This window comes from Melanotaenia boesemani, chromosome 11, assembly GCF_017639745.1.
Source record: "Melanotaenia boesemani isolate fMelBoe1 chromosome 11, fMelBoe1.pri, whole genome shotgun sequence".
Taxonomy (NCBI): Eukaryota; Metazoa; Chordata; class Actinopteri; order Atheriniformes; family Melanotaeniidae; genus Melanotaenia; species Melanotaenia boesemani.
Window position 1 is genome coordinate 19710035 of NC_055692.1, and position 26576 is coordinate 19736610.

Here is a 26576-nt window from a genome sequence, read left to right on the forward strand (position 1 = left end):
GTTTTGTTCTGTGTATCTTTGCCTATATTATTAGTGTCTTTCAGTTGTTCAGCATCAGATGTGATGTGCTCTCATGTGTGGTCTTGTTGGGTCTCTTTCCGTTATGTAGGCTTTTTCCAGAGGCAAGTTTAGAAAGTTTTTGATAGGAGGGACACAAACCTGGAAAAGGATGGTACATGTAAATTAGAGGGTGTAGATTTTAAGAAATAATTAACTGATTATTACAAGTAGTCATCAAGTCATCAAGTACAACAAAACTTGTAAAAGCAAACAGCAAATGATATATTTTAATTAACTTTTTTTTAAACTTCAGACAATCCTGAATTGTATATTTTTAATCACTGCTACACAAATACATATATAAAATATCTGACACGTTATCCCCCTTCCTTGTGAAAGTTGTATATTCAAACATAAAAAGAGATTGCAACTACTTTTATTTAAAAGTTGTAGTCAGTGTCTTCTGTATCATTTTCACATTAACCAAACTCATCCTACAGGCCAGACTGGACTGTCTGGTGGGCTGGTTTTGGCTCACGGGATGTATGTTTGACACCTCTGACACATGAGTTATTTGACTTTCCAAGAAGAAATGTGAACAATCACCTGGAACAGACTAAGTCATGAGCTTGTTAAATGGCTTTTTCACTTATCCTTCAAGGTTTTCAGTACATTATATTTATGTGCATGTGGTTTGTTTCAGCTCAAACAGCATTGTGTTCTGTTTAAACCATGTTTTGTTTATTTTTTTTATTAATTTTGTATTTATACTATGTATAACAAACAGATACCTTTCTAACAAGGTAAGATTAAGTTCCCTCAGAGGATAACATAGACTAATTTTGTGTCAAATGTTGTTTGCTAAATGTTTCCTCACTGGATGTCCAGTACCTTAAATTGTACCATACAGCACCTCAGGATTACTTTAGTTTTTCCACCTTAGAAAAGGGTAACCGCATTTACAGTCCTATGATGTAACTCAGAGGCAGAAAAGGAGCTCAGAGAACAAACTGGCGTAACCTCCTTGTTTCAACACTATTTGTTATTTATTCAAGATTTGAGGTTTAACATTTTCAAACAGGTACAGTTTCTAAGTGGTGAGTCTGTAAACCTTTTAAGTCTTGAAATAACAAATTCATACATTTACAGGAGAGTCTGCATTTTCTTTTCCTTCTTTTAGTGAAATATTTTGGTCCTCCTGCTAAGAGGAAGTGGTTGCACGTCATATGACCCGTCTGAGGACAAAGACCTACCTCGCTGATTTCATATCCCATGGCAACTGCACAGAATTGAAGTCACACTATTGAAGGTGGAAGTATAGAAGTTTCCACAGAACCCCCTGTTTCTGATGAAAATGACAAACTGTCTTTACAAGTCTTTACATGTTTCTTTACATGTACACCAGAAATGCAAACACAAATCTGTGAAATCAAGGTGATCCTAAACACAAACTGTATGCAAGCAAAAATAAGAGTGTGAATATGGTTTTATTCTGGTAAGCTTGCAAGCACAAAATAGACAGATTGCCATGGCAATGACACCGGTGAATAATGCGGTTCTATGGTGTGAAGTGAGCTGTGCTCTTTAGCACCCCAAAACAAACCACAGCTGAGTCTGCCTGTCTATACCAGAGCTGTGAGTAGGAGTTCTTCACTTTTCACATATTTATTCACCACAAATACTCCTAGGTTCACATGTTGCTTTAAAGCATTACGTCTGAACTATTCAATGCTATTCAAGTTTTAGATGATCAATAAAAACTCAGACACAGAAGCTGCTGAAATGCAGCTTGTACTTGTGAAACATACCACACTCCTTTCATGCACCAACAAAGCCTTTAAATTTATGATACATTTTACAGTTTCACCCCATTCTGAAACCACCCAGAGCTCTCTGCGACTTCAATCCTCTTTTGTAGTTGGATGGAAAACAATAACAACATAACGAAAAAGGAAAAGGTTGTGAATTACTGGAGAAAAACAGACGAGGTGGAAAAGTTCAGAGCTGACTAAAGGCAATACGCAGCAGCAAGGCTGCAATCAGCACGACTGGGCTGGAGGCCAAAGCCCCTGAGCTGTTGCGGTGATTCCCGTGGCTGTGACTCCGGTGGGGCCCGTTGCAGTCATCGCCAAAGCAACACTCCATCTTGGCTCCAGAGTTGGTGCCGTGTGCCTTGTCACAGAAAGCCTTATATGTGCATGACTTCATCACGGTGTCTGAAAGAAAGTGATACACAGATGTCAAAGACTGACTGTGAATCAGATTAACTGCCTCTCACAATCCCACTCCTCTTCGAGCACACAAACACATAGACACATAGGAGTTTTTTGATTTTCTTAAAGTGCTGGGACAACGTTTACCAAGCTGTGAGTGGGACATAGAGGCTGGATTATAATCATACAAACATGCACTAACATGCCAAAGTTTTAGGCGATTTAGTACTCTAAAAGAACATTCAGTAAGAGTAATAAAGATTTATCGCCAGTGATAAGATGTCCCTCATACATAATAAACAAAATATCCAAATTCCTGTTGCCTTGCATTATGCATTAGAAATTTCTTTGTAAATACCTATGGAAACAGCACGGGTTCTATTCTAAGCACTATGGAACTTTCCTAAACCTTAGACAGTGACCACAGTTGGTTGTCAGCATTGTGCTGACCTCTAGTGAGACTGCCTGTGTTGCATGTTCTCATTGGTGTGTGTTTGTGTGTGTTTACTCACTTGGCCCTGTGATGGTGGAGCAGGCATCAGCATACTGAGGACAGGAGGTTGAACCCTGTCGGTTGCAATCGTCCTCACTTGATGCCACGCAGGTGTGACATTTGAGAGCATAGCCTTCACACACAGAACAGGAGAGAGCACCTGGCTTGAGACTAAGCATGCATATTCACAAATGGGCGCAACCATGCATACATGCCACCCTTCATTCTCATCACTTCATTCATTCCCATATGCATCCACACACAGGAAATAGCTCTTGCAGACAAATATGTCTATTCTAAAGTGACGGTTCCAGCCTCAAATTTAAAAAAAATTTGCATACAATTATAGCAGTTTGGTTACACAAATGTATAGATTTGTCTACGACACAGACTGAACTCACTACTCATGAACAAAATTATACAGTATTTGCACCATCCTGGTTTAAATCGATGACGGTCTTGTCACAATCTTCAACATAAGTCTCCTTTTTAAAGTGAGAAAATTCTGGATCCTCTGTATCAAAGTGTTTCAGGAATCTCTTAGCAATCAGTCTGCCAGTTGCGAATTGACTCAATCTTCCCAAACTGCTAAAAGAACTTCATCATCTAATATTATACAGACTTACTGTGGCAAGCCACAGAGATGAGCACAAGCAGGGCCAAAGCAGTCTTCATGGCAGCTGGCTGATGGGTTACTGTGTCTTCGAAAGTCCAGAGATAAGAATGTATGAGTGTCTGATGAAGGGGACACTGGGGGTTGATGTGGAGAAGGAGGGGGTTTTACCATGGGAAGGTGTCTGAGGGCATTAAAGTCTTATCTGTATAATCTCTATCTATGCTGCACAGCCAGCACCCTGCAGTAATAGACTTAACTGAGCAAGCTTTAACAGAGCGACACAGTTACTCTCCACTGTTATGCAGTTATCCTGTTCAATAACATTAACTGTGAGGTCATTTGTTAGATTATATTCTACAAGGCTATTTTTGCAATTATTAGTAGTTTTTAATGAGTCGTACAGAATGTTGGATACAGGATGTAGTCAATGAGCATCGTTGCTGGTTTTAAAGCTTTACTGACCTTCATGCACACGGAAACACAGATGGAGCTGCAAACAAAAACGTTCTCACATCAGCTGTTGGTCTGAGTTTTATAAAAAGCAACAAAAAGCAGAAAATGTAGAGTATATTAATGTTTATTCAGGCATACATACACAAATTCACACTACTTCAAAACAGGTGTGAGATTGCCATTTCTTAACCGCAAAAACAAACAAATTCATCAAAGAAAGCAACTTGGGTTACAAAACTATATTTCATAGAACAAAGTAGCTGAGAAACAACAGGTAACGAGAGATCAGTGGCACAAGTACACAATGACTCATCAGTGGACTTATGTTGTGAGACAATTTCATCGTTATCAGACATTTAACCCCAAACAACAAAGATGGCAGACTACAAAAGTGAGATCAAAAACTTTATGGTACCAGAAAGAATAGATAAATGTACATTTCCATCTTCAGTTGGATTATACTTCTGATGATTTAAAAGACAGACTTGCAATTCTTATAAACATGTTATATTGAGGCAAAGAGGAGTTCATGTAAATCCATGTTGATGCATTAGAGTTGTTTGGCTTATTTTTTTTAAATTTAAGAGCATTTTTGTAGAAAACATGTAAGAACAATATAGGTATTACATTGGGACAACCCCTTATCCTGCTTTTTTTCTTCTTTTTTTGTGATATTCACTGACACTAACAGCCAACTAATCATTACAACACTGTGCCAAACACAACCTGTGTTTAGTGGTGTGTTAACAAAACCATCTGTGAGAGATGCAAAATAGTGGAAATGAACATGCAAAGAAACATCTTTATTTGTGGAATGGCTAGTGCATCACTCTAAATACAAGAATAGGGGCTCATTTCATCATCATATGAGTAAACAGACAAAAATAAGTTCCTTCACGATAGCAGGTAAATGTGATCTTTCAGTGACAGTGACAGTAAAAAAAAAACAAACAAACGTAGCAGCACTTGCAAATCATATATCGTAAATGTTCTCAAAATATAGTAACTTTGTTTTCTTTTCCAGTTCAGGATTTTTAACAAGATATTTCACCAGCAGTGGTGTACAGTCACAGGAAGGTCTACGATTGTCAGATTTATATGCATCTCTGTGCGTTTTGGAGCTACTTAAACGTCTAGAAACTGAAACATCTCGTACTGTAAACCAGATTAAGCAAATGCAGTATGTCTTTTCCAGCTTGGCTTTAGTGCGAATCCATAAACTATGAGAACGACAATACAACTTGTCCTCAAACAATCCTTTCCTCCCTCCTCTTCTTGTGCTGTTTGCCTTTAACCTTGACTTCATTTTGCTCCAAGCAATACCTCCGAGCTTAGGTCTGTCAGGATAAAAATTAGTGTGAACTGCATATAAAAATATATTTAATCTATTTTTGCTTTCAAATAAAATAATCCTCATCAAAAGCCCATCAAAGCACAAGACCAAATGCTACTTCAAAACAAACCCTGATCAGAATTAAATCTGATGTCATCCTGCAGGCGGAGTTGTTGAGAATTTAGCTGTTAAGCTGCTGGGAATTTATATTGAGTCACAAGGGGGCTGCTGTTCACTGACCTGATGGGCAAAATTTCAAGGGCTCCAAATGGCCTCATGACAGGCACAAAATGCAAACAAAATAAAGTGATCACATGTAATCAGCATGTACAGAGCCTTTGAGTCTCTGGTCACACATAGTGCAATTGCAAAATACAGAAGGTTATTTCAGACGTCTGTACAAGCATGCTCTGAGAAGCAGGGCAGCACGAGGTACAGTACATGAGCTGCTTCTGGTTGGGGGGCATGCACAGGGCGTCACTGCAGGGCTGGAAGGATGATGAAGCCTGATTCCCATGAAGTAACTCAGTCTGTTTTTCCCATTTTGGCTATCAGCTCATCACAGATCTTTGTGAGTTCCTCGATCTCTTGATTCTGTACAAACACCACAGAAGAAGATAAGTATGTTCTATATATAATTTGTTCAAAATTTGTCAAATCAAATTATATAAAAGGTCTCATGTAGAATTAGTGCGCAGCATGATGAAGGTAAATGTTACCTTCTGCTGCAGGGCTTGTTCCAGGGACTCATTCTTCATCTGCTCCTTCCTCAATGTGGCGGTGAGCGCCATGTTCTCAGAGTCTGCCTTTACACGCACCTGAGCAATCTCCTCATTGGCCCTGTGGGACACACAGAATAAGGGAAATCGCTAGATGCTTGATTCAAGTATTTGGTGTGTTGCAACTTTCTCTGGAGTCTTGTCCTACTTGTCTAGTTTCTCCTCTGCATGTAGTTTTAGTGTCTGGTATCTTTGTTCCTCCTGCTTGACTCTGGCCAGATAATCCTGAGCACATTTCTTCAGCACCTCTTCATTCTGTATGAGATCAAAAACACAGGTTTGTTTATTTATAGTCTCTATGAGTCTTCGTGTTGTCTTGTTTTCCTACAGTGCATCTTCTCCTGCTTTAACACACATCCTCTCCTGGAAACTGCCCAGTATGATCCACTCCACAGCTGTCTGTTCCCCTGAAAGCAGTGGCTCTGAAAAGGCCTCATGGGGGTCAAGAGTTGGGCATAAACTGCTTTAAGGAAAATATTTTGTGTGGTATTTGTTGAGGGACAAAAGTTGATTGAGTCAAACCTATCAATGTAAACCCTGTCACTGTTCATATCACCCCTCTCTTTAATCGCAGGATACTCTCCAACCTTATACTGACCTTAATCCTCTTACACCCCCCTACAGTTTGTGCTACCGTTAGCAGGTCATCCCAGCAATGACCCTTTCTGCAAGTCAGTACCAAGACAGGAACTTGTCCTAATATCGCTTACTTTCTTAAAGCCCTCAAGGGTGCTCTTCATGTTTTCATACCGACGAAACATGTCAGAGAGAGAGCGCTCCACGGAGTTCAGATCTGCCAGAGCAGCGTCCTTCTCCATCGTCACTGCATGCAAAGCTTTCTGGGAGCTCAGAGTGTTGCGCTGCTCATCCTCTGATAAATGAAGAATGTACAATTACAGAGTGTTAAGTCACACATCTCACAGATTCAGTCGTTTGTGAAATTTTCACAAGTTTTTTTCAAATGTTTTGTAATACAAGACAATTTGGACTGCAAGAATTATGATGACATAAATCATAATGTATTCAGAAGTCAGTTCCGCATTCCTGATCACACAGCTCAAAGATTTTGGTGGATTATATCTGCGTTTTACTTACCAATCATCTGAGCAACTGTCTTCTCATATTCTGCAACAATCTTTCTGTAATAATACATAACACAAGGTTATTTTTATTACTTTGTATTACTTTCAAATCTGTTTAAACCCCTAAATTGCTGTTATTGAAATTGAAAAAAGATAAAACAATAATCACATAATTATTTCAAAAAGTATATATCTATTCAGTCTGTTAAAACATCGTGTGCACTGTCATGTTCAGTCTCTCCTCCATGAAAACAGTGAAATTAACTGTGACTTAAGCTCTGACCTCATCTCATCGACTTCTTGTTTGCACTGCTCATACTTTGTCTTCCAGTCATTGACTTCAACCTCCTTAGTGATGATCTGAAAGAAAGCGTTGTTTGTGAGCAGAACGGTGGGCATGAATCGAACTTTGTCAGTAACCTGTATGGCCTACTCAGACTCAGAAAAACACAACTGTGTACCTCCTCTCTGATAAGGGTGAGAACTGCCTGTTTTTCTGCCTCACTGATGCAGATGGAATCCAGGACCTGACTTCCCGTTTTCTGCATCTCACTTCCCCCTGATGAACTCTTCACTTTGCACGTGTCTTCATACTGCTGAGAGCAGAAGGAAACCAGTTATGTACATCTCCTCTTGCACACCAAGCAGACCAAACGGCTTCATGGGGTATGCAAAGCAAAAATACATTTATTTCTGTTTCCACAAACAGGAATACTGGCAATACTGCCTTACCATTTTATTTTTCTACTGTCTTATTTTTCCAAATAGGTTAGAGTTAAGAAAAAAAAGGGTTATTTCCAACATTTTATCATTATTTTCTGTTGTCTCATATCACCTCATCCACATCATACCTTTCAGTCATTGTTCTTACACATCTCGATTATTTCTTCCCTTCATCTCTCTCTCCTCTCTCATTTTGCCCTTCCCAGGATTATGACAGTCATATTCTAATCTCTTGGATAATCTAAATCCATCTGTCACCTGAGCAGACTAACATGGTGGCAGACAGTAATTACCTCGTGCTGCCCTACAGCACAGAGCGGCTGTCATATGAGATCATACTATAGCCAATAATGCAGTGGGTCCAAACCAGGTACAGAAGTGCACCTTTAAATCATCACAAAACAACTTTGTTGACCTGTGTTTTTTTTTATTTACTGTCTTAATGCAGTTGACTCTGCCTTCATGCAATGAAGCACATGGAGGTTAAAGTATCACTTGCTAGTACATGACTGGGCTTGTCAAAGCTGCATCTTTTTTCCCATCTGGTGCAAAACAGAAAAAAGAAAAAACAAAACTCAGAAGGCACCGGTTCCGCCTGGTGGTCACTGGCGGTACCATTAATGTAGGCGATTTAAAGGCACTAAGTAAATGGTAGAAATAAAATCTGACTCAATATTCATGACAGTGTGCCACTGAGCGGCAGATGTAGAAAAAAGTGATGAATGTGACAGTGCCTTACCACAGAGCAGCAGTCCGTCTCCACAGGTTTGGATGTCACATGGCAGTCTTGGACTGCAGAGAGAGAAAATTAATAATAGAGAAAAAAAACAAAGAAAACACAAGGAAAACAATGATAAAAACAGTTTAGCACAATCATTTAGATTAATAAGTCACTAGCATGACCAGCAGGTGGCAGTAAAACTGTTTAAATCTCATCTCTTTGACAACGAATCTTAAAATAATCCTAAACAGACCTGAAGGACATATTAACGTTATATTATGAGTGAAAGTGAGCTTAGATGGCTACTGCCAGACTTTCATTTATAGCCCTTTCAGAAACAATGTTCTCAGCAGATCCTTGAAACAAAAATAACTATCAGGTAAAAAGCCATTATACTGGACACCACAGGACACATCCTGAGGTTAAAAATACTACAGGCATCAAACTCTACAAACACACCATTCTGATGTGTAAAGAAGTAACACATTTAAACGGAGGGGGTTACAAGGCCTAAAGTAAACTACAGAACAGAAGACTCCTGATTGTACTCTTTGATTGCATCTAATGTTTTAAATACGTTTACAGCAAAACAGCTCAACTGGAACAGACACAGCTAAACAAACAATAGTTTTTAACAGACCATTCTTTGTGCTCATGGCTCACAAAGTTTAAATACATCACATGAAAAGTTAATGATTAATTAACGTTGTGTGTGCACATCAGACCTTGTCGCTCTCCAGTATTGATTGACCATTACTGATTATTTGCCGGAAGCTAATGTAAGTTGACTGAACTTTAACAATTATCTGAACTCTGTACAGCAGAGTCCTTCACTGTGTTACAACTGATCTATTCACTATTGTAACAGCAAGCATTGTGACTTTTAAAACATTATGAGTAAGGTAGACTTCCATCTATCCTTTTACTCACTCTTTAGGTCCTTTTCTGGTTTAATGCCGGCACCGCTTGCCAGCTTCTCCTCATCTGTAGCGTGGCCTCCATGATGCTCATCCTTAAACAGCAACAACAAGCTGTAATGCTAATGCTGCATGAATCATGGGAATCATGGGACATCACTCAAAATTGAACAATAAAATCATCATCAGAGCTTACCTGCCCACCTAAGTCCTTCTGCATCTGCTGGTTTTGCTTTACTTTACAGGAGTTCCTGAGAATAAAGATGAATAACATCATCAGAGTTAACACAAACCAAATCATACCACTGATAAAAAGAGAAAGAAGAAGACACAGAGTATTACAGCTGGACCACGTAGCTTTGCTTTTTGTGTGCTGACCTAGCATGCTCTTCTAAAATGCAGAAGAAAAAAAAAAAGACTAATGGAAGTGTTTGCTAAATTTGCACAGAGCTTTAGTGCGGATTAAAGAGTTCCCATTAACATACTCTGTCCGCTACTTTGCAAACATATTCTTTGTGCCTTTTTGTCCACCTAAACTTTGCAAACGAAAGCAAGTTTATGAATGTGTTTAAAACATAAAGCAGCAGTTACAAACACATAACAGTTACACAGTACTTACAACAGAATACAGAGGAAATGGACTTGCTCAGCAGTCCTGATGCCACACACAGAGAAGGGAAACAAAATGACAGGTAGTTGAAGGAAAAGGAAGGAAAAGACGCATGGTGGGACAGGGGTTAGGTTCAACACAAGATGAGCACAGGGCTTTTGTAGTTTGCCAAACTAAAACCCTGAAACCAGACAAATAAAAATCAAAAAGACAAATTTATATTTGTCTGTTCAAATTTGATTAAGTCCTTCTTTGTATAATTTGATGTTGGAGGGATACTGGGAGAATGACCCGATAAGGAACCACGGTGCCTCACGGTGAAACACAAACTGTAATTTCAACATCAGAAATATCAGTTTGTTGATTAATCTAAAAACACTATATCAGAATTAATATGTACATAAGTGTATGATATTTAACTTGGGAGAAGAGAAGATATATGACAAAACAAACCACAAGAGGGCACTGCTTGTCACTGATCACTGACTGGGATTTTATTTTTTTTTATCCCAAAAAGGTAGTCTATCAGAGCTTTCATCCCCACAAACTCAGCAAATTCTTATGACCATCATTCTTTTTGGATCATTTTAAATTACTTTCCTACCATTTTAGAGTTTTCTCATATTATCTCTAAAATGTAAGAGTCTTTAAGTCCTGCGGATGTACTTCCTACTAGGTTTTTAACTAAATTTATTGAATCTGTTTGCTATCTATTTTTAACAGTTCTGTATCAACATGTGAGGTCGTACTGGGATGTGTCCCAGACTATTTTAAAGTTTGACAACCTCTTTTAAAGAAATCAGGATTGGACCCTGTTATCTGCACGAGGCTGCAGGGTGGAATGGAGTTTGCATGTTCTACCTGTGCTCCTGCTTCCTCCCATAGTCCTAAGACATGCATCTTAGATTAACTAGTCACTCTAAATTCTTCCTATGGGTGAGTGGTTATTTGGCCCTGTGATAGACTAGGGACCTGTCCAGGATGTGCCCTGCCTCATGCCTGCTAATTGCTGGGCTAGGCTCCAGCTTCCCTGCTACTCTGAATTGGACTAAGCGGTTTAGAAAATGGATAGATGGTATATAAAACAGCTGGTTACGAGGGCTGGAATCTTCTGTTCTTCATAATTATAGACCGATATCCAAGATCCTTCAAGAAAAATATTTTGTTAAACAATTGCTTTTAAAAACTAAAAAACAAAAACCTCTGTCAGATGTTTCTTTGTGGTTTTTGTAAACACTGCAGTACTGTAACTGCCCTGCTCAAGATCACTAATGATCTTTTACTTGCGACTGATGATGGTCTATGTTCTGTCCTGGTTCTATTGGATCTCAGTGCTGCTGTTGACAGTGTTGATCATAGTACCTCTTACTCAAACTGAGGCACTGAGTTGGGATATCTGGTACAGCTTTACGGTGGTTCTAATCATATTTAACTAGACAATTTTGTGTTGCAGTCAATAACCACAGGTCCAGTATTTCTTTGGTTAAATATGGTGTCCCACAGGGGTCAGTTTTTAAACCACGTTTATTCTGCTTTTATAAGCTTCCTCTTGATGGTGTTTTATTCCACTTTTATGCTGATGATCCACAATTGCCCTTATTCAAAAGAGTCATTGATTCTGGTATGCTGAGCACAATACACAACTGCCTTCAAAATGTTGAAAACTGGATGTCACAGAATCTTCTGCAGCTTAATATAAGAAAAACTGAAGTTGTTGTAATTGGTCCCCAGCAAATTACTAAACATATACTGCCATCTGCTGGCTTTCTGGGTATAAACATTAAGAATCTCTGTGTTGGCTTTGACAGTACGCTGAAATTTGAGGCTCACATCACAAAACTTGTCATGTTTTTATTATTTAAGAAATCGTTCTAAATTACAGTCAGTTTTATCTTTTGAAGATACAGAGACCATTTACATGCTTTTGTCTTCTTACATGTCTCACACTATTAATCGACTCCAGATTGTTCAGAACTTAAATGCCCAAATTTTAACTAGAACTAGAAGAAGAGAGAGTCCATTAGTCCTGTTTTAGCTTCTTTGCACTGGCTCCCGAAATATTTTAGAATTGATTTTAAGATCTTACTCTTGACTTTTAAAGCCCTTCATGGCCTTTTATCCTCCTATTTATCATAAATTTTACAACATTATGAACTTGGCAGAAGTTTGAGATCTTCTGATAGAGGGCTTTTAGTTTTCCCAGAGACTCTTAAAACATAATTTTATTGGAGAGCATTTTCTGATTGTATCTGATACAACTGATTATATTTGCTGTGTGATTTGCTGTACTACAATTTTATTATGTTGTTGTGGTGGTTTATAAGTTGTTTTAATTTATTGATGTGCTGTGAAGCACTTAGAAACATTTGTTTAGATAAGGGCTACACAAAATAAAGTTAAAATCATTATTATTATTATTAATATTATTTTACCACCTCATTGCCATGTTTTGAAAATGTTCTGCCCTCAAAAACAAAGCGCTGGTAAAAAAAAAATAGTTCATCTGGCAATATATACAGAACTGTAATGAACGCAATTGCAGGAAAGAAACAACAGCTGAAGGGCCTTTTTAAGAAGCACACCACAGTAGTTTAAAATAGGAACCATTTGATCACTTGAGGTTTATTGTGGACAATAGCGTGCATTCACTGCTGTTCCCTGCAGCCACTGAAATAGAGAAGCATTTGTTCAGAATGAAAAACTGAGGGTCAAAAAAGTTCAGTTTCAATCCCACCTGTAACTACAGCCATGAGGTGAGGGGGATCATGATTAATGACTGAGGAGGAGTGGGCTCTGTATATGTGTGTGTTTCTCTAATGTCTTACTCACGTGATTATTGAATTGTTGGTCTCATGGGCCATTTTTCTTTCTGAGCTCACGTTGCCATTAAGTAAATCATGATCCAAGCAAATGTCAGGGCTGACGGTCAAGTTTAAGTCAGGGCTGGAGTCAGACATCATCGGGGCCTCATCATCCACCTCTGTAGGATCAGGTTTGTTCAGAGGAGAGACAACAGGCAAGGATGGGGGCCGTAGAGCTTGAGTTTGGGGCAGGGGACTGCATGTGGAGAGGTCCTCTCTTGGATCGGGTTTGATGCTGAGGGTGAAATTGAGATTCTGATCCAAACTGAAGCTGCTATTGTTAGATGATGAACCAGTAAGGTTGTTAAGGGAGTCAACCTCATGGGATGCAGCTGTGGCTACATTTTGGTTGGAGTTCCTGTCCAGAATCATGTTTGAAACTTCAGGAGAAACTGTAGGAAAGAAAAACACAAACAGAGGACAGGTAATTTAGTTTACAGAGTATGGGAAAAATATAAAAACAATATAACTAAACATCTGATAAATTCAGATCGAGGTAAATATACAATTTCCAGCAGACTGGACCAGAGGAACTTCATAATCTACTGACGATGAGTTACTAGGATATATCTAATAATCAGCTCTGAAGATCCCTCAAAATAATCCCTGGAACATTGAAGTCACTTCCAAACATGAGTTTAAAGAAATCAAGAGATGAGACACACAAGGTCCTATAGAAGATGAAGCAGTGTTTAGAACCATTTGCAATGGATCCAAGGAGGATTTAGCAGGTAAACAGAGATTAAATAAATAAATAAATAAAATAAAAAGCAACAAAATGGAAAGAAAAAAAATCCCAACCTTGGACACAGTGAACTTGACATTTTTTGATAATGTCATGCTCACTTTGATAAGAAATCAGCATCTGCTCCTTGGTAACACTTGGATTCTACCTAAGCTACAAACACAACATTCATACTTCATCACTTATCAAGCCAATTCTGACTATTTTTGGTTTCAGTCAACTCCTTCATTAAAATAACTTGCTTTTTAGCTTCTAAATGCCTCATTATTTTCACCATCAACAACAGAGAAATCCCCTCCCTTCAAAAGAAGTACTCAAGCAAGCACTTTCTACAACCCTTCTGCTAATAAACCATAAATCCTTTCATCTTCAGCCTGAGTCAAACCCACGTTTTTACCATCAATCAGTGATTTAACCTTAAAATGATTCATGAAACTTCTCCTTCTCTTGTTAGAGCTCTTAAAATGGCTGCTGGCTTCCTCCCAGAACACTTCACTTATGTCCACATACATCCCGTTAACAGCTAGCTAACGACCACAGCGGGCTGTTCGGAATTGAGTCACACTGCTGCTGAAACACAGGAATCTCTGTTGCTAAAAATGATCACGCCTACACAATATAATGCTCATACAACTGCACACAATAATAAACCGACAACAGCCTCAACTTTTTTTCTTCACAGCACGTAAGAAGATTGAAGTCAGTGTGGTTTCAGCTCACTGGGTGACCATTTCCCCACATAGTTTGTCATTTATTACATCATATAGCCTACTAATCAAAGTTTAAATTAGCCTCAGCTCAAAATCTTGGTACTTTCAGACACACAATGTGCACACCCTTTGGAGACAAGGAACAGATGTAGATGAACCACACCCAGTCATGTAGAGTACACTCCACCACAAGGCTTAGCAACACAAACATCATTAGACTTTATTACAGTTTCACAACTCAACAAAAAAAGGGGAAAATGAGACAGAAAAGGAAGTAAGACTGTCAGAGAGAGAGAAACAGATATAAGTAGACACACAGCATTCTCAGGTTTCATCTGCATTATTGTTCAAAGGCACATGAAAGTAGAATGTGGCTTATAGTTGTTCCCATCAACATGCACAAGCATTTGAGTCCTTTAATTATAGGGAAGCTTGGTATCAGTTTCTCTACACAGTGGATCTTTTATTTATGATACAAACCCAGATAATGCATTGAGCATGTGACTGCTTGGACATGAAAAACAGATGCTGTCTGTAAACAAGACTCAATAATAAACATATTAATGTCTGTTGCTATCTGGCATCTTTTCCCAGATACTGTGTCCAAAGCATGTTAGATTTCAAAAAGCTGAGTTTTTCAATCCGAGCAAACTGATTTTATTTACAATTAAGCTCTACCAAAATCAATTCATTTTAATGATTACTGATACAGAGTCTAAATTTGCAAACACTAGCTACATTCATCTTTGGTATTGCATACCAAATGAATTGTGGATTATCCATTATGATGGCAGTGTGTGTTTTGTGGATGAAAGCAGAACAGCTGAAGTAGAGGAGAAAGAGGAGGAGAAGGGTGGACTGGAAACCACTGAGCCTCTTTGGCAGGTTCATAAAGGAAAACTTAACCACCAGCCATTTTATTCAAAAGCCTTACAATAAAGAGCTCATTTATTTTTTTAATTTCCTTTTATATTTACACTTTAAGCAGATCAGATTCAGTCATGTTATCACCAGTCAACACACTGAACAACATAATGTTTCTAGTACTGGAATAAAACTCCACTGTCACATGTTCACAGAATTATGAAACATACATGTAATTAGTGCTTCTGCAATGAAAGTGTCCTTCAGTGTTTATTTGTAAAGAAAAATATTTCCTTACAAATACAGAAGTATTTTGAATGATTAAAGGTCACATGTTCTCTTGTACCTGTAGGGTTTTTTTCTCTGCAGGTTCAGTGGAACATTTTTTTTTGAGCTCCCTGTGACCCTCTACAGTGAGTATAGCTCATAGGTGGATGATTGGATCGTCACATTATGAGCCAGCAAGCTACTAATAATTAAAATAATGATGATAACTTTGTTGCTATTAACTGAACTCAGTCCTTACGGAGACTTTACCCATTATCACCAACTGAACCATATATCACCTGAGCTTCACTGCAATTAAAACGTGTGTATAAAAACTCCACTGATGTTAAATTATCCTCCAGGACACTGTTATCCACACTTTCCACCACACAGTAATGCTTCTGCAGGGGAAAATGCTGCTCTTCAACACCATGACTTTGTTAAACCTCCACTAGGTGTCTTTCTGTATCGATCAGTCTGAACCAGTCTGTCTCAGGTTCTTCAGGTGAGTTGGTAAAGCACAGGAAAAGCTGAAGGCTGAAGTTGCTGTAAATAGTAAGCAATAATGTGATAGCTGTCTCATGAATAACCCAGCGCAGGTCAAGCATACCATGTTATTTGCACGTCTACTGACAGAAAGTCACACTCCGATGTGATGTGTAAATGCAAAAGGCCATACAAAAGACTTTATTGTTTAGATTTTAAATAAAATACAATCTAAACACTGAAAACGTATAAATTATAATGATAATTCCTATAATATTCCAGTAGTAAGAAGAATTTGATTGAAAGACAGACAATAATACCAATGTGACTATACATGTGTCTACTTTGCCAGTCAATATGTTAGTACTACAGTCACATTTCAGTTAGCATCAAAAACACCCTAAAGGTTTGTTTCAAAGGGCATTCTGGGAATTTTCAGTGGAGGGTCAGTCTTTTTTTTTTTTTGTTGCTGATTTGATAAACTAACCAATCAACAAATTTTAGCCAATTAGAAAAACAAAAAACTACCAGCTGAGACAATTAGGAGAAAAGTAAAACAAAAAAAAATCATTATTGTCAGGAAAAGTTTTCAATGCTGTTCTTTGTTCATCTTTCCATGAGGCTCTATTCCTGTTGTTGTATAAGTGATCTGTGACACCATGTACTGTTGCAACTATCCCACCTGAAGCCTACCCAAAGCTGCCAGTACAGGACACTGGTAACCTTTTTCAAACAAAATGGAGTGCTGTTTCAGGACTGGTGCTGGAGCCAATTCTGAGTTGGTTTGATTTCCCACAGTCATTACATCACTTTAAACATCTCTATCAATAAATCAGTGACACTCCCTTTAGTGTATTGAGAAAGTCTGTAGAGGACCACAGTAGTGAGACAGAAAAACAGCATCATATTACAGTGTTTGCCTCATTTTCTCTGCAAAGTGATGACTTAATATCACCAGTATACTTTAAAGATGGCTATAAACAACAACCGGTGTTCTCAGAAATTTCACAAACTGCTTAAAGTGAAGCTGCAAACAGTGATTTTGAAGGTGGCTCTGTGTGGCGTGTTGGACTGGGTTCTAAGACACAGCTGGTGATATTAAAACATTAAACGGCAGGAATATAACAGGAGCTCTGATCTCATCTTCTTCCACTGTTGCTTCAACTTTACATCCATACTGCAGTTTCGTTATTGTTCTCTGTTGAATAAAACACACAAAATGCTACACTGGCTCTGGATTATTGAGCATGGAGATCACAATATTTTACTTGGTCTCCATGACCCCACCCACAGCACTGGTTTTATTTCTGCTGGAGTCAGAGCTCTGGCAGTTGAAACAGAGACAACCACTTCTATGCTAGAAGTTGGGTCCAAACCAGCACTAGAATTGCTCCAGTAGATCAAAGCCCTTGGTGGGTTAGATTGATCTAAATGGTCTGAACCGTTGATCCAAAACACAAGGCAACCTGATATGACAAACTGTTTCACGATTGTAAGGTAAATGTGCATTAACCTTCTTGATAATATCAAATGTGAGCATTCAGGTAGGGCTGGGCTGCAGTACCTCACCTGTCTGGTTGGAGTTGTCCAATTGACCCATCAGCTTCACAACACCTGGAGACTCAGCCTCTGGAGTCTCGAAGGTCCCCTCTGAGTCTGAGCTGTAGAAGACGAGAATAAACTGTTATTTTATTTCAATTACATAAAATAACTCACATCAAAACATAGATGAGGACAAAAACTGATAAAACAGACACAGAGGGAGAAAACAGAGCTTCAAATGAGCTCAATTATTTGCGATATACTGAAACAATCTACAATTTACAAATAAAATGAGCTGAAACTGAGAAAAATGGCCAACAAATTTGTGACATAAGACAACATACACAACTCCTCATTATACTGACTACCTAAAGCTCAAATAACAATTATGAACAGAAAATGTTGAAAATGTTGATGAAATCTCTGGTCATTCGTAATTGTGTCAGAAACAAAGAACAAACAGCTTTCCAGTACCAGTTTCTTATTTTCTTAAAGTGACATGAAAACAATGGACTTCAGAGTTCAATGAAGCTCAAAATAAACAAGCTGCTATTATTTTAAAGGAAGTCAGAGGAAGGGAGAGGAAAGGAAGCAAAGCCCTACAAGGCCACCTGCATCCTTTGGTCCTCAATAACGAAGCACTGTGTCCCACAACAGTGATTCACACACACACACACATACAGAGTTTTTGGCTTGCTATCTAGGCTGCCAAGACAACCAGTCCAAATGTATTCCTAAATTGTAGAGAATAGAAAAGAAGTAGGAAACATCAACAGTGCGTGCGTGTGTGTGCATGTGTGCCTCAGCTGTTTGAATGCACATCAGAATGTTTGCACTCTAATGAAAAAATGCACAAGAACGAACACACACTTCATCTCTGATAACCAGTACACATAGACACATTCAGGCACTTTGAGGCTCTATATAAGATGACCATCTAAGCTAATCCTAATATAAATACACCCCAAGCCACACACACACACACACACACACACACACACACACACACACAGGGGCACATACCAGCGATGGCCCCAGCCTTGGATGGTTACTTAGAAACTAGCTATGGAGAAGCAAGAAAAAAAATTCAAAAGCTTTGGAAACTGTGGCTTTTTAGTCCATCCCCCACCTTTCATCAAGTGTTTCCAACTGCCACAGAGCCCCCCCTCCAGGCTGAAACAGGCCTAGACAGCTCAAATCAGCTACTCACATAACAGATTTAGTATTTTCACTAAAAGTCTGTTATTTTGGCCAATGAAAGGAAACCAGAGCAGAGGAGAGAATCTGAGATTACACCACAGCATCAGTCAGTTTCTGCATGTGCGACGCTCTCTACTTGTGTACACATCCACCACCTGCCTGGATGACTCAGGAAAATCTGCACCCACCGCAACACCCACATTCACAATATACTGTATATCTATCCAAGTAGCACCAAAAATCTTTTCTTAATACAGAACCAATCATCTTCCTGTCTGCACTCACACACATACTGATAGCAGATCCTTCTTACTTGTCCTCTCTGTCCTCATTTGTTGCCATGTGTCCGTCTTCTCCTGCACCTCCAGTGACTGCTGACCACGTCCATTTGGCCCACTGGACCGGTGACAACCAGGACATCTCTGCTGGATGACGATGCCACCTCTAAGATTTAATAGTGAACTTCCTCTTTTTATTTAATAAGTTATGATAGCTGCTGCTTTAAACAAACAAGCAACTTTGTGATCTATAAACAGTCTTATCTGTAAATTAGCAAGGCTGTTTCCTGTCTTGCTTTCTGTGTGGGAGTCTCTTTTCCTCCTCTTGCTTAGCTGCTTAGTTTTCCCATCTTGCTCCTCTGAGTTGTTGACGCTCGTGCAAGCAAAGTGTATCTCACACGGCAGCTGCTTCTGTTTCTGCTTTGCTTTCCACAGCACTGACTAACACAGTGCAGATTACTGGAGCATCAGTAGTCACTCCTCCCTCCGCTCCCCTCCTTCTTCCTCTCTATGTTCCATCTGGATGGACGATCAGCTGGTAACACACATCTCCTCACTCTGCTCCCACGTGCTTGCTAACTCACTTGCTTTGCCTCTCCCCCTCTTCTTTAGTATCAAGGTTTAACGTTTGTGAGAGAGAAAAACAGGGGGAAAGGAAAGGTAATGTTTCCTGTTTTAAGAGGAAAGAAGAGTCTGGTTTCTCCGGAGCAGACTACCAGACGTTTGTGTCTCTTTAGTGAGCAGACAGACAAGGATCAGGATAGGGGAAAGGAAATAATGTGATGCACAGTGTATTTAAAAAAAAATGAAAAGATGTGAGCTTTGATCTGCTGCTCATATAATCACTGTAAGTGTATAAAGTATTCTGAAGGTAATCTGAGATGTTCATTTGTTTACTTGGGAGTAGAGACAGCTGACAATTATGACAAAGAGCGTTGCTAAAACAGAGCAATTATCGTCTGCTGCTTTTCTCTGGACAACAAGAGCGCATGTTCCCTTTAAATGTACAACTTGCACAGGCAAATAAAATCGGACATGCTGTTAATGCCACGAGGTGGAATCAAACTGAGGCTCCATTGTTCACCGAAAATATCCAGGCCAGACAACAAACAAATCAATACGACCAACCCAGATTCAGCAGTGACGAATCATCTGCCCATCACACTGGAAGAAAAGTGATTTAGATAAAAGCTCTCATCACTGCTCACACATGTTCCTCTGAGGCTGAACATTGGTGGCTTATGTAACTTTAAGTCTATGCTTTCACATTAATACATCTTTCTCTCTCTCTCTCTCTTTCTCTCTCTCTTTCACACACACAGAGAACCACACACAAACAGAGTATCTAGGCTGGATGAGATGTGTTCTTTGAAAAAACTTCAACCATGACTAATCTAATAACACAAGTGAAGATTCAGCCACTGCGAAAAAGGGTGCGCAGAAAAAGAAAAAGTAGCAGTTTCTCTTTTTTATTTCCATTTAAAGCATTTGTCCTGATGTTTACATCTCACACAGAAAGAATATATTAAATAAATTATTACATGGATCAACACACTCATGCAATTTTATGTGATTTTGAACAGAGAAAGCACCTCAAAACAAGTTTTGACAGTCAAACAAAGAAGTGCACAAATTGCAAGCAGTAAAAGGAAAAAGTGGGCATGGTCACGGGGAGTAATAATGAAGATGATAATAGTTGGATCAAGGAAAGAAACACAGGGAGTGTTGGGCAGGATTAGAATCTCAAACGTTTGTGTTTCTATAACATTCCTAACATTGCCTTCTTTCTCTTCTTTGTTTATCTGTCGGTGAAGACAGCTGAGAAGACAAACTTGTTACAGAGAAAAGTCTGCTCAGAGTCTACAATGCCTTTCTAGACTTAAAGGACACCTAAATGTTTAACCGTTAAATCTGCCACACCTTAAAGTTGTGAATTGTTTTCTGGACAGAAACACAGACAACACAGTGGGAATATCCCTGACTCTCTTTGGTGGGGTTAGCTACAGACAAACAGAGAAGAAAAAGACAGGAAAATGAATCAGCTCTTATGCAATACCTTAAAACCACAAATAGCAATGTGCTAGCAGTAAAACCCACACATACATACATCCATAAAAAATACTGTTGCCATCTAAGCACAGCAGATAAACTGGCAAACTTCATTAAATACACACAAGCCTGGTTATCTTATGCATTTGGAGTCAGTTAATCCAATAAGAATGCACATCCCTATCACCAATTAGAGTCTGACTGAAAGCAGCATGTGTGGTTATGAGCTAAGAATAAAATCAGCCATGATAAACATGCCTGCAAGCCACAATAGAGGGGATCTGATGCTGGATGAGATAACTATAAATGCACCCACACTGGGAAGGCATTGGAGAGGCATGTCAACTGTTTTTATCTCTGCTGTTAGTCCCTTCAATGCTGAGTTCATCCCTGTGAATCGTCCTGTAGAGATCTGTTCAAGTCTAAATGATCCTCCTAGCCAATATTATGGTCTAGATTTATATATGAGCTCCAAATATTCTTCGTCTAGGTGATAAATATAAGTGATACTTTTTATGCAGATTAAACCATAATCTCAAGGGCCAAATCACATGGCGTTCAGCAACGTCAGCAACTTTTCATTTGGACTTTTTTCCGATCCAAATAAATGAAAAAAAATAGCTTTATATTTGCTTCTTCCACTGATCAGATTGGTATTAAATATTGTACAGGATTGTACATCAGGACAATGCATCCCACTGCAAAACCAAAACTGCTTAGGAATGCTTCAATGAACACCGCACAGAGACCAAGATGCTGACCCTGCCTCCAAAGTCCCAGTCTAATGACAACAAGCCTGATCCAAGGAGTGCCACAGCTGCAAAACCCTGAGCACCAAAAGAACCAACATCCTGGTGCCCGACGGTACTGGACACTGCAAGAAATCGCCTGTCCAGGTCCCAACAAGGAGGATCTCTATGAAACCAGACAGCTGTCTTTATGTGTGTTGACTGATAGTTTATGATTAAGCATTTGTGCCAGCTCTAAGTTTCACTCCACTGCAAGACAAATTCACCCTGGAAGAAAATAACCTAAAGTGAAACCCATGACTAACTCATGCGCTGTCCTCAAGACAAACTGCACAATTCTCCAGTACAGCTTAAAATGACAACTATCAGCATGTTTTTGTTGGACATTTTCATATTGCAGTGCATAATTGCAGCTTTCATTATTTTAATCTTAGGCTTCACTTTTGTATTCTTTCTAAATTAGGGGTTATTTACATAAAAATATCCTCCAATGTTTACAGAACACAGATGTCAGACAGCAAGGATGTGATGTTGGGGTCTGCAATTACAGTCCTTTTTGTTATGATCCAAAACCCAAACAACTCAGAAGTTATTATAACTAAAACAGTTGTGCAGTTTGTCTTCATTTTTAATCTGGTTTTCTGAATTTTCGCTAAAGTAACTACTTTGATCAACTCATAGTGAAATTCTTAAAAAAAACTTCTAAATGAAATTTTTACACGTTTTTACAATCTAACATACTGTCTTTCCACATTAAACTCCTACACTAAATAGAATATAGGCGTCTGGAGCCATGTTTGAAAATATCTTATGTGATACGGCTCCATCTAGTGGTGATGGCTAATTCTTCACAAGTAAAATAGAAGATCCCTGAAGATTGGAGCCTTTACTTCAGCTACCAATTCATTGATGGAAAAGGAGTTGAGGATAGAAAGCAGTGAGTTAGAGAAGGCGAAGGGGCTGTATGTGAGAAAAGCTATCACCTCAGGGAGCATAAACAGAGCTGACAGGGGTTCTACCATCACCATGGCAACCACTCAGGAAGGATCCCAAGGATCCCATCTCTGACAACATCTGCACAGACTATATATAAAATATATATAAAACATATATAATATATAAATATATATTATATATATATATATAATATATATTTATATATAATACATATAATATATATATATATATATATATATATATATATATATATATATATATATATACATAAATAAAACAAACTATATATAAAACAAAGGTGATGCAATTAAAGTTTTCTAACAGATTTACATAGAAGTTAATGCTGTTCATGACACAGCAGGTTCACAATTATAATATAAAATACACAGAGATTCATGCTCCAGTTCGTTGACATCCTTTTGTGAAGCACATCAGTGTTAACCTTTCTGAAGCCTCATCTTTTATAAAGAACATTCAGCTATCTGCAATCAGGGCAGAAAATAGCACACAGAGTGAAGAAAATCAAGACTCAGTGGAGATGAGGCAGTAAAGTAGCAAATGTGACAGAGAAGGTACAAAAAAGAAGACAAGATGTAGAGACACCAGCTGAGCTACCGTTCAGGACTGTGATAGAGATACAGGAGCATGCAATTCCCAGACAACAGTGCATACACTGTTAAGGCTGGTGGTGGTGTGATGGTGTAGAGGATATCTTCTTGGCACACTTTGGGCCGCTTGGGACCACCTGAACATCGTGTAAATACCACAGCCCACCTGAGTATTGTTGCTGACCATGTCCATTGCTTTATGTCCACAGTGTACCCATCTTCTGAAATCATCTCAGGCTGCTTTCTTATACTCCAGTGGCCTCCATAGTGACGTTCATATCATGGATGCACAGCTGGCAAATCAGCAGCAACTGTATGATGCTAACATGCCAACATAGAGCAAAGTCTCTGAGTAATGTTTCAACACCTCATTGAGTCTGTGCCACGAGGGATTGTGGCAAAACGGGGTCCAACCCGGTGCTAGAACGGTGTCCCTAATAAAAGGCCTGCTGAGTATAGATTTTTAGTCAGCTGATCATTTTTCCCTATTAGCTTTTTTTTCCACAGCAACATGCATCAGGTATAAGTGAAAATTTCCAGATATTAAATTGACATTTATTTAGCTCAGTTTCACTTACATGTTTTGTCAGTGAAGGCGTATGTATCATCAAAAGGTTATACCTTAAATTAATCTCTGTATATTCAAAATTCATGTTTCTCCCAAGAGAAAAGATTTTCTGCCTACACTGGCCTGAATTTATACCACCACAGAAAGTAATGAGCTCCAAATGCGGGTCAGTTTGCTCCCAGTGTGGGACTATCAGTAAGTTCAGGGATTTTGTAGAGCATTTCATCCAAGACTGCCCCAGTTAAGACATAAAATGGATGGTTAAGCTGACTAAAATTAGTCCACAAGGTGAATGCTCATACTACGGGTTAGCTTTTCATTTTTCCCACAGGGAGGACCTCATCCCCCACATGGTCAACCACAAATACATATAGATAGACCGTCCTTGCGTTGCATGAAAGAGCAACTAAAAAGTGCAAAAATAGAAGCATTGCTATTTTGTCTTTGAGCTTTTCAATCCTCCCTCAAGTCTGCATGTTTGTATTCCTTGCTGTGTGTCATGCTGCCATCTTCAAAACATCTGCCTCCTTACATCTCAGCACTGCTTCTCATATTTAGTCTCTGTCATGACTGGAGCCACTGAGAAATTTAACAGATGAGAATCTGCATATAGCTCTGGGCCCTTTATGTGCACTGAGAGAATGCAATCCACAACAAGGGACTCCAGGAGCTTTTAGAAATGGAAATGAAAAGCATGACTGGCAGGACAAAGTGAAAGCGCTTGCTCTTACTCACAACAGATTAGAAAAAAAAGAAAGGAGAGTGGTCCTTAAATATATTTCATTTAAGCTCAGACAAATGCCTGAGAATTGCACCATCTTCATTCCCCATCCTTACATATTATTTAGAAAATGAACTCTTCTTGACAGTATTCCACTATTCTAAGGAAGATAACCACTCTGCATGATTAAAACAGGTCTTAGTGGCACCTTCTATCCCAGAAATAAACTACACAGCTTGTTTGATTAGCATACCATTTTAGAATTAGGGTCACAGTTGAATAATTAATAGCTGAAGGCAGCATTATCTTTTGCACAGTTAAACTACAATGGCAAAGTCTGTCGAAGCCAAGGAAAGTAAGGTCTGTCTAATTTGCAGAGCATGTCGATTAATTCATGTTCATCACATTACACCATCTACCAAAATTACCAGCTGTGACACTCCTCTGTCTTGCCATCCGCCTCTCTTTAGATTTGAATACCTAAATAGCATTCAAACTAGCGGAGCAGCAGAGGCTGTAAACAAGGTGGCATGATGAGCTAATTAGCTTCACTAGCAGGGAAAGTCCTCGTACTGCCCTTCAAGTCCTGAGCTTCCACCTTTCTTCCCTACCAGACAAAGCCAACAAGCTCACTGAGTCTTTACACACAGATATAAAAACAACGATGAATCTGGTCTTACATGCTGCTTTGCTTGCTAGGAGAGCTGACAGATCCTTTCCTGTGCTGGCTGAGGGAGCCCCCCATGGCAACAGCAGACTGTTTGTTTCAGGTTTATTCCAGATGCTTTTAATTTTCCGTTCTCCTTCCAAGGTTCATCTCTGCTTCCCCTCCAGACACGCTGCCACAGCTTCACAGCCCGACGACGTGCTGCTTTTCATGGCTGAGTAAATGTTATTTAACCAACCAGCATCTTCCCTAAAATCTTTCCCCTTTCAATCTTTCCGCTGCTCCACAGCTTCTGGAGTAGACTACTATACATGAACAGCTCTGGTGGCAGTCCCGCCTCTTCACTCTACTTCTCAGCCTCCATCCTCTCTCTCTCTCTCTCAAACATCAACCAGAAGTAAATTAATTCCCTCATTAAGCAGAGCAAAGCCTGTAGATGGAGAAAGATATAGAGGCTGAGTGTGTATGAAGGAGTATTTTTAAATAAAACACTAAGTCCAGGGACTTGGAGAAGGGGGGTATGTTGTGGGGTTATCTGGCAAGCTTGAGAGTATTGTTCAAGAGAGAAAGAATCTCTTCTATTGTTACCCAGCTGAATAACAGATCTCAGATCCTAGGGGGAGGGAGAGTTGGTGGGATTAAACACAGTTCCATTTGTACCACATTCCTACTACCTGCTGTGACCTACAACCCACCCCTGCAGCCCACCACCAGCGTTAGCATGACAACACACATGCCTGTTCCTGCTCTTGGCTTTTTCCTCATACTTTCATTTGAAAATCTCATTATTAGATCCATTTTTGACCTGATGCACAGAAAAAGTAGACATTGCAACAATATCCACAACACAAACTCAATAAATAACTTTTCTGATTTTCATTGTTTTCTGTTCTGATATTTAAATCTTTATTGCTGGATTTAGTCAAATATTCTTGGTTACTTTTTTAATTATATTTTAATTTTTAATGTGTTTTCTGAATTATCTTCTGAAATGAAACTGCTTTTACTAAAATGTTGCATTTCCTTAAATAATTAGTTGTTTTGCAAATTGTGGCTCATACTAAAACTACACTTTTAGTTTATGCACTTCAAAGTCAGTCAATTAAATTAGGATGTTATACTTTTCTTTAATAAATAAATAAAAAATAAATAAAATGTATAAAACAAATTCCTGGAACATGGTTTTATATATTATGGGCCTTATCCACGGACAGAGCACTTGTAGTGTAGCAGGGAATCAGTCTGTCCTAATCACTCCCCCTTTGACTAAACGAGTAATAGTTAAAATTCTCAGACTTGGGTCAGGCCGTGGTGTCTATGTGCAGGATAAACCAGTCTTTGAGGACTACAGAGAACCTTTGGTT

The 26576-nt window shown here is 38.9% G+C and overlaps 1 protein-coding gene across 3 annotated transcripts; it reads right to left on the reverse strand.

Moving 5' to 3' along the window:
- Positions 1-3883: 3883 nt before the first annotated feature.
- LOC121648930 (transforming acidic coiled-coil-containing protein 1-like) lies at positions 3884-25520 on the reverse strand. 3 transcript variants are annotated; one of them, XM_041999423.1, is made up of 13 exons: positions 25226-25520; positions 17443-17534; positions 12770-13193; positions 9527-9581; positions 9344-9425; positions 8432-8484; positions 7431-7565; positions 7253-7329; positions 6983-7026; positions 6598-6758; positions 6036-6142; positions 5828-5948; positions 3884-5702 (listed from the first exon to the last, which is right to left on the reverse strand). In XM_041999423.1, the coding sequence occupies exons 1-13, from the start codon at positions 25288-25290 to the stop codon at positions 5634-5636; spliced, it is 1485 nt and encodes a 494-aa protein (XP_041855357.1). In that variant the 5' UTR covers positions 25291-25520; the 3' UTR covers positions 3884-5633. The 3 variants fall into 3 exon arrangements, with proteins under 3 accessions (XP_041855357.1, XP_041855356.1, XP_041855354.1); XM_041999422.1 differs by lacking the exon at positions 25226-25520 and adding an exon at positions 18929-19377 and having other exon boundaries at positions 7431-7562; XM_041999420.1 differs by lacking the exon at positions 25226-25520 and adding an exon at positions 18929-19376.
- Between the last annotated feature and the right edge of the window lie 1056 nt (positions 25521-26576).

Bases quoted from the DNA above. Each gene is read 5' to 3' on its own strand.
- LOC121648930 (XM_041999420.1), bottom strand. From the start codon at position 19,035: ATGTCCTGGTTGTCACCGGTCCAGTGGGCCAAATGGACGTGGTCAGCA. The intron at 9,582-12,769 runs GTGAGTAAGACA...CTTTATTCTCAG, and splicing joins ACCAACAATTCAATAATCAC to GAACTCCTGTAAAGTAAAGC. The intron at 7,027-7,252 runs GTCAGAGCTTAA...GTATTATTACAG, and splicing joins CAAGAAGTCGATGAGATGAG to AAAGATTGTTGCAGAATATG.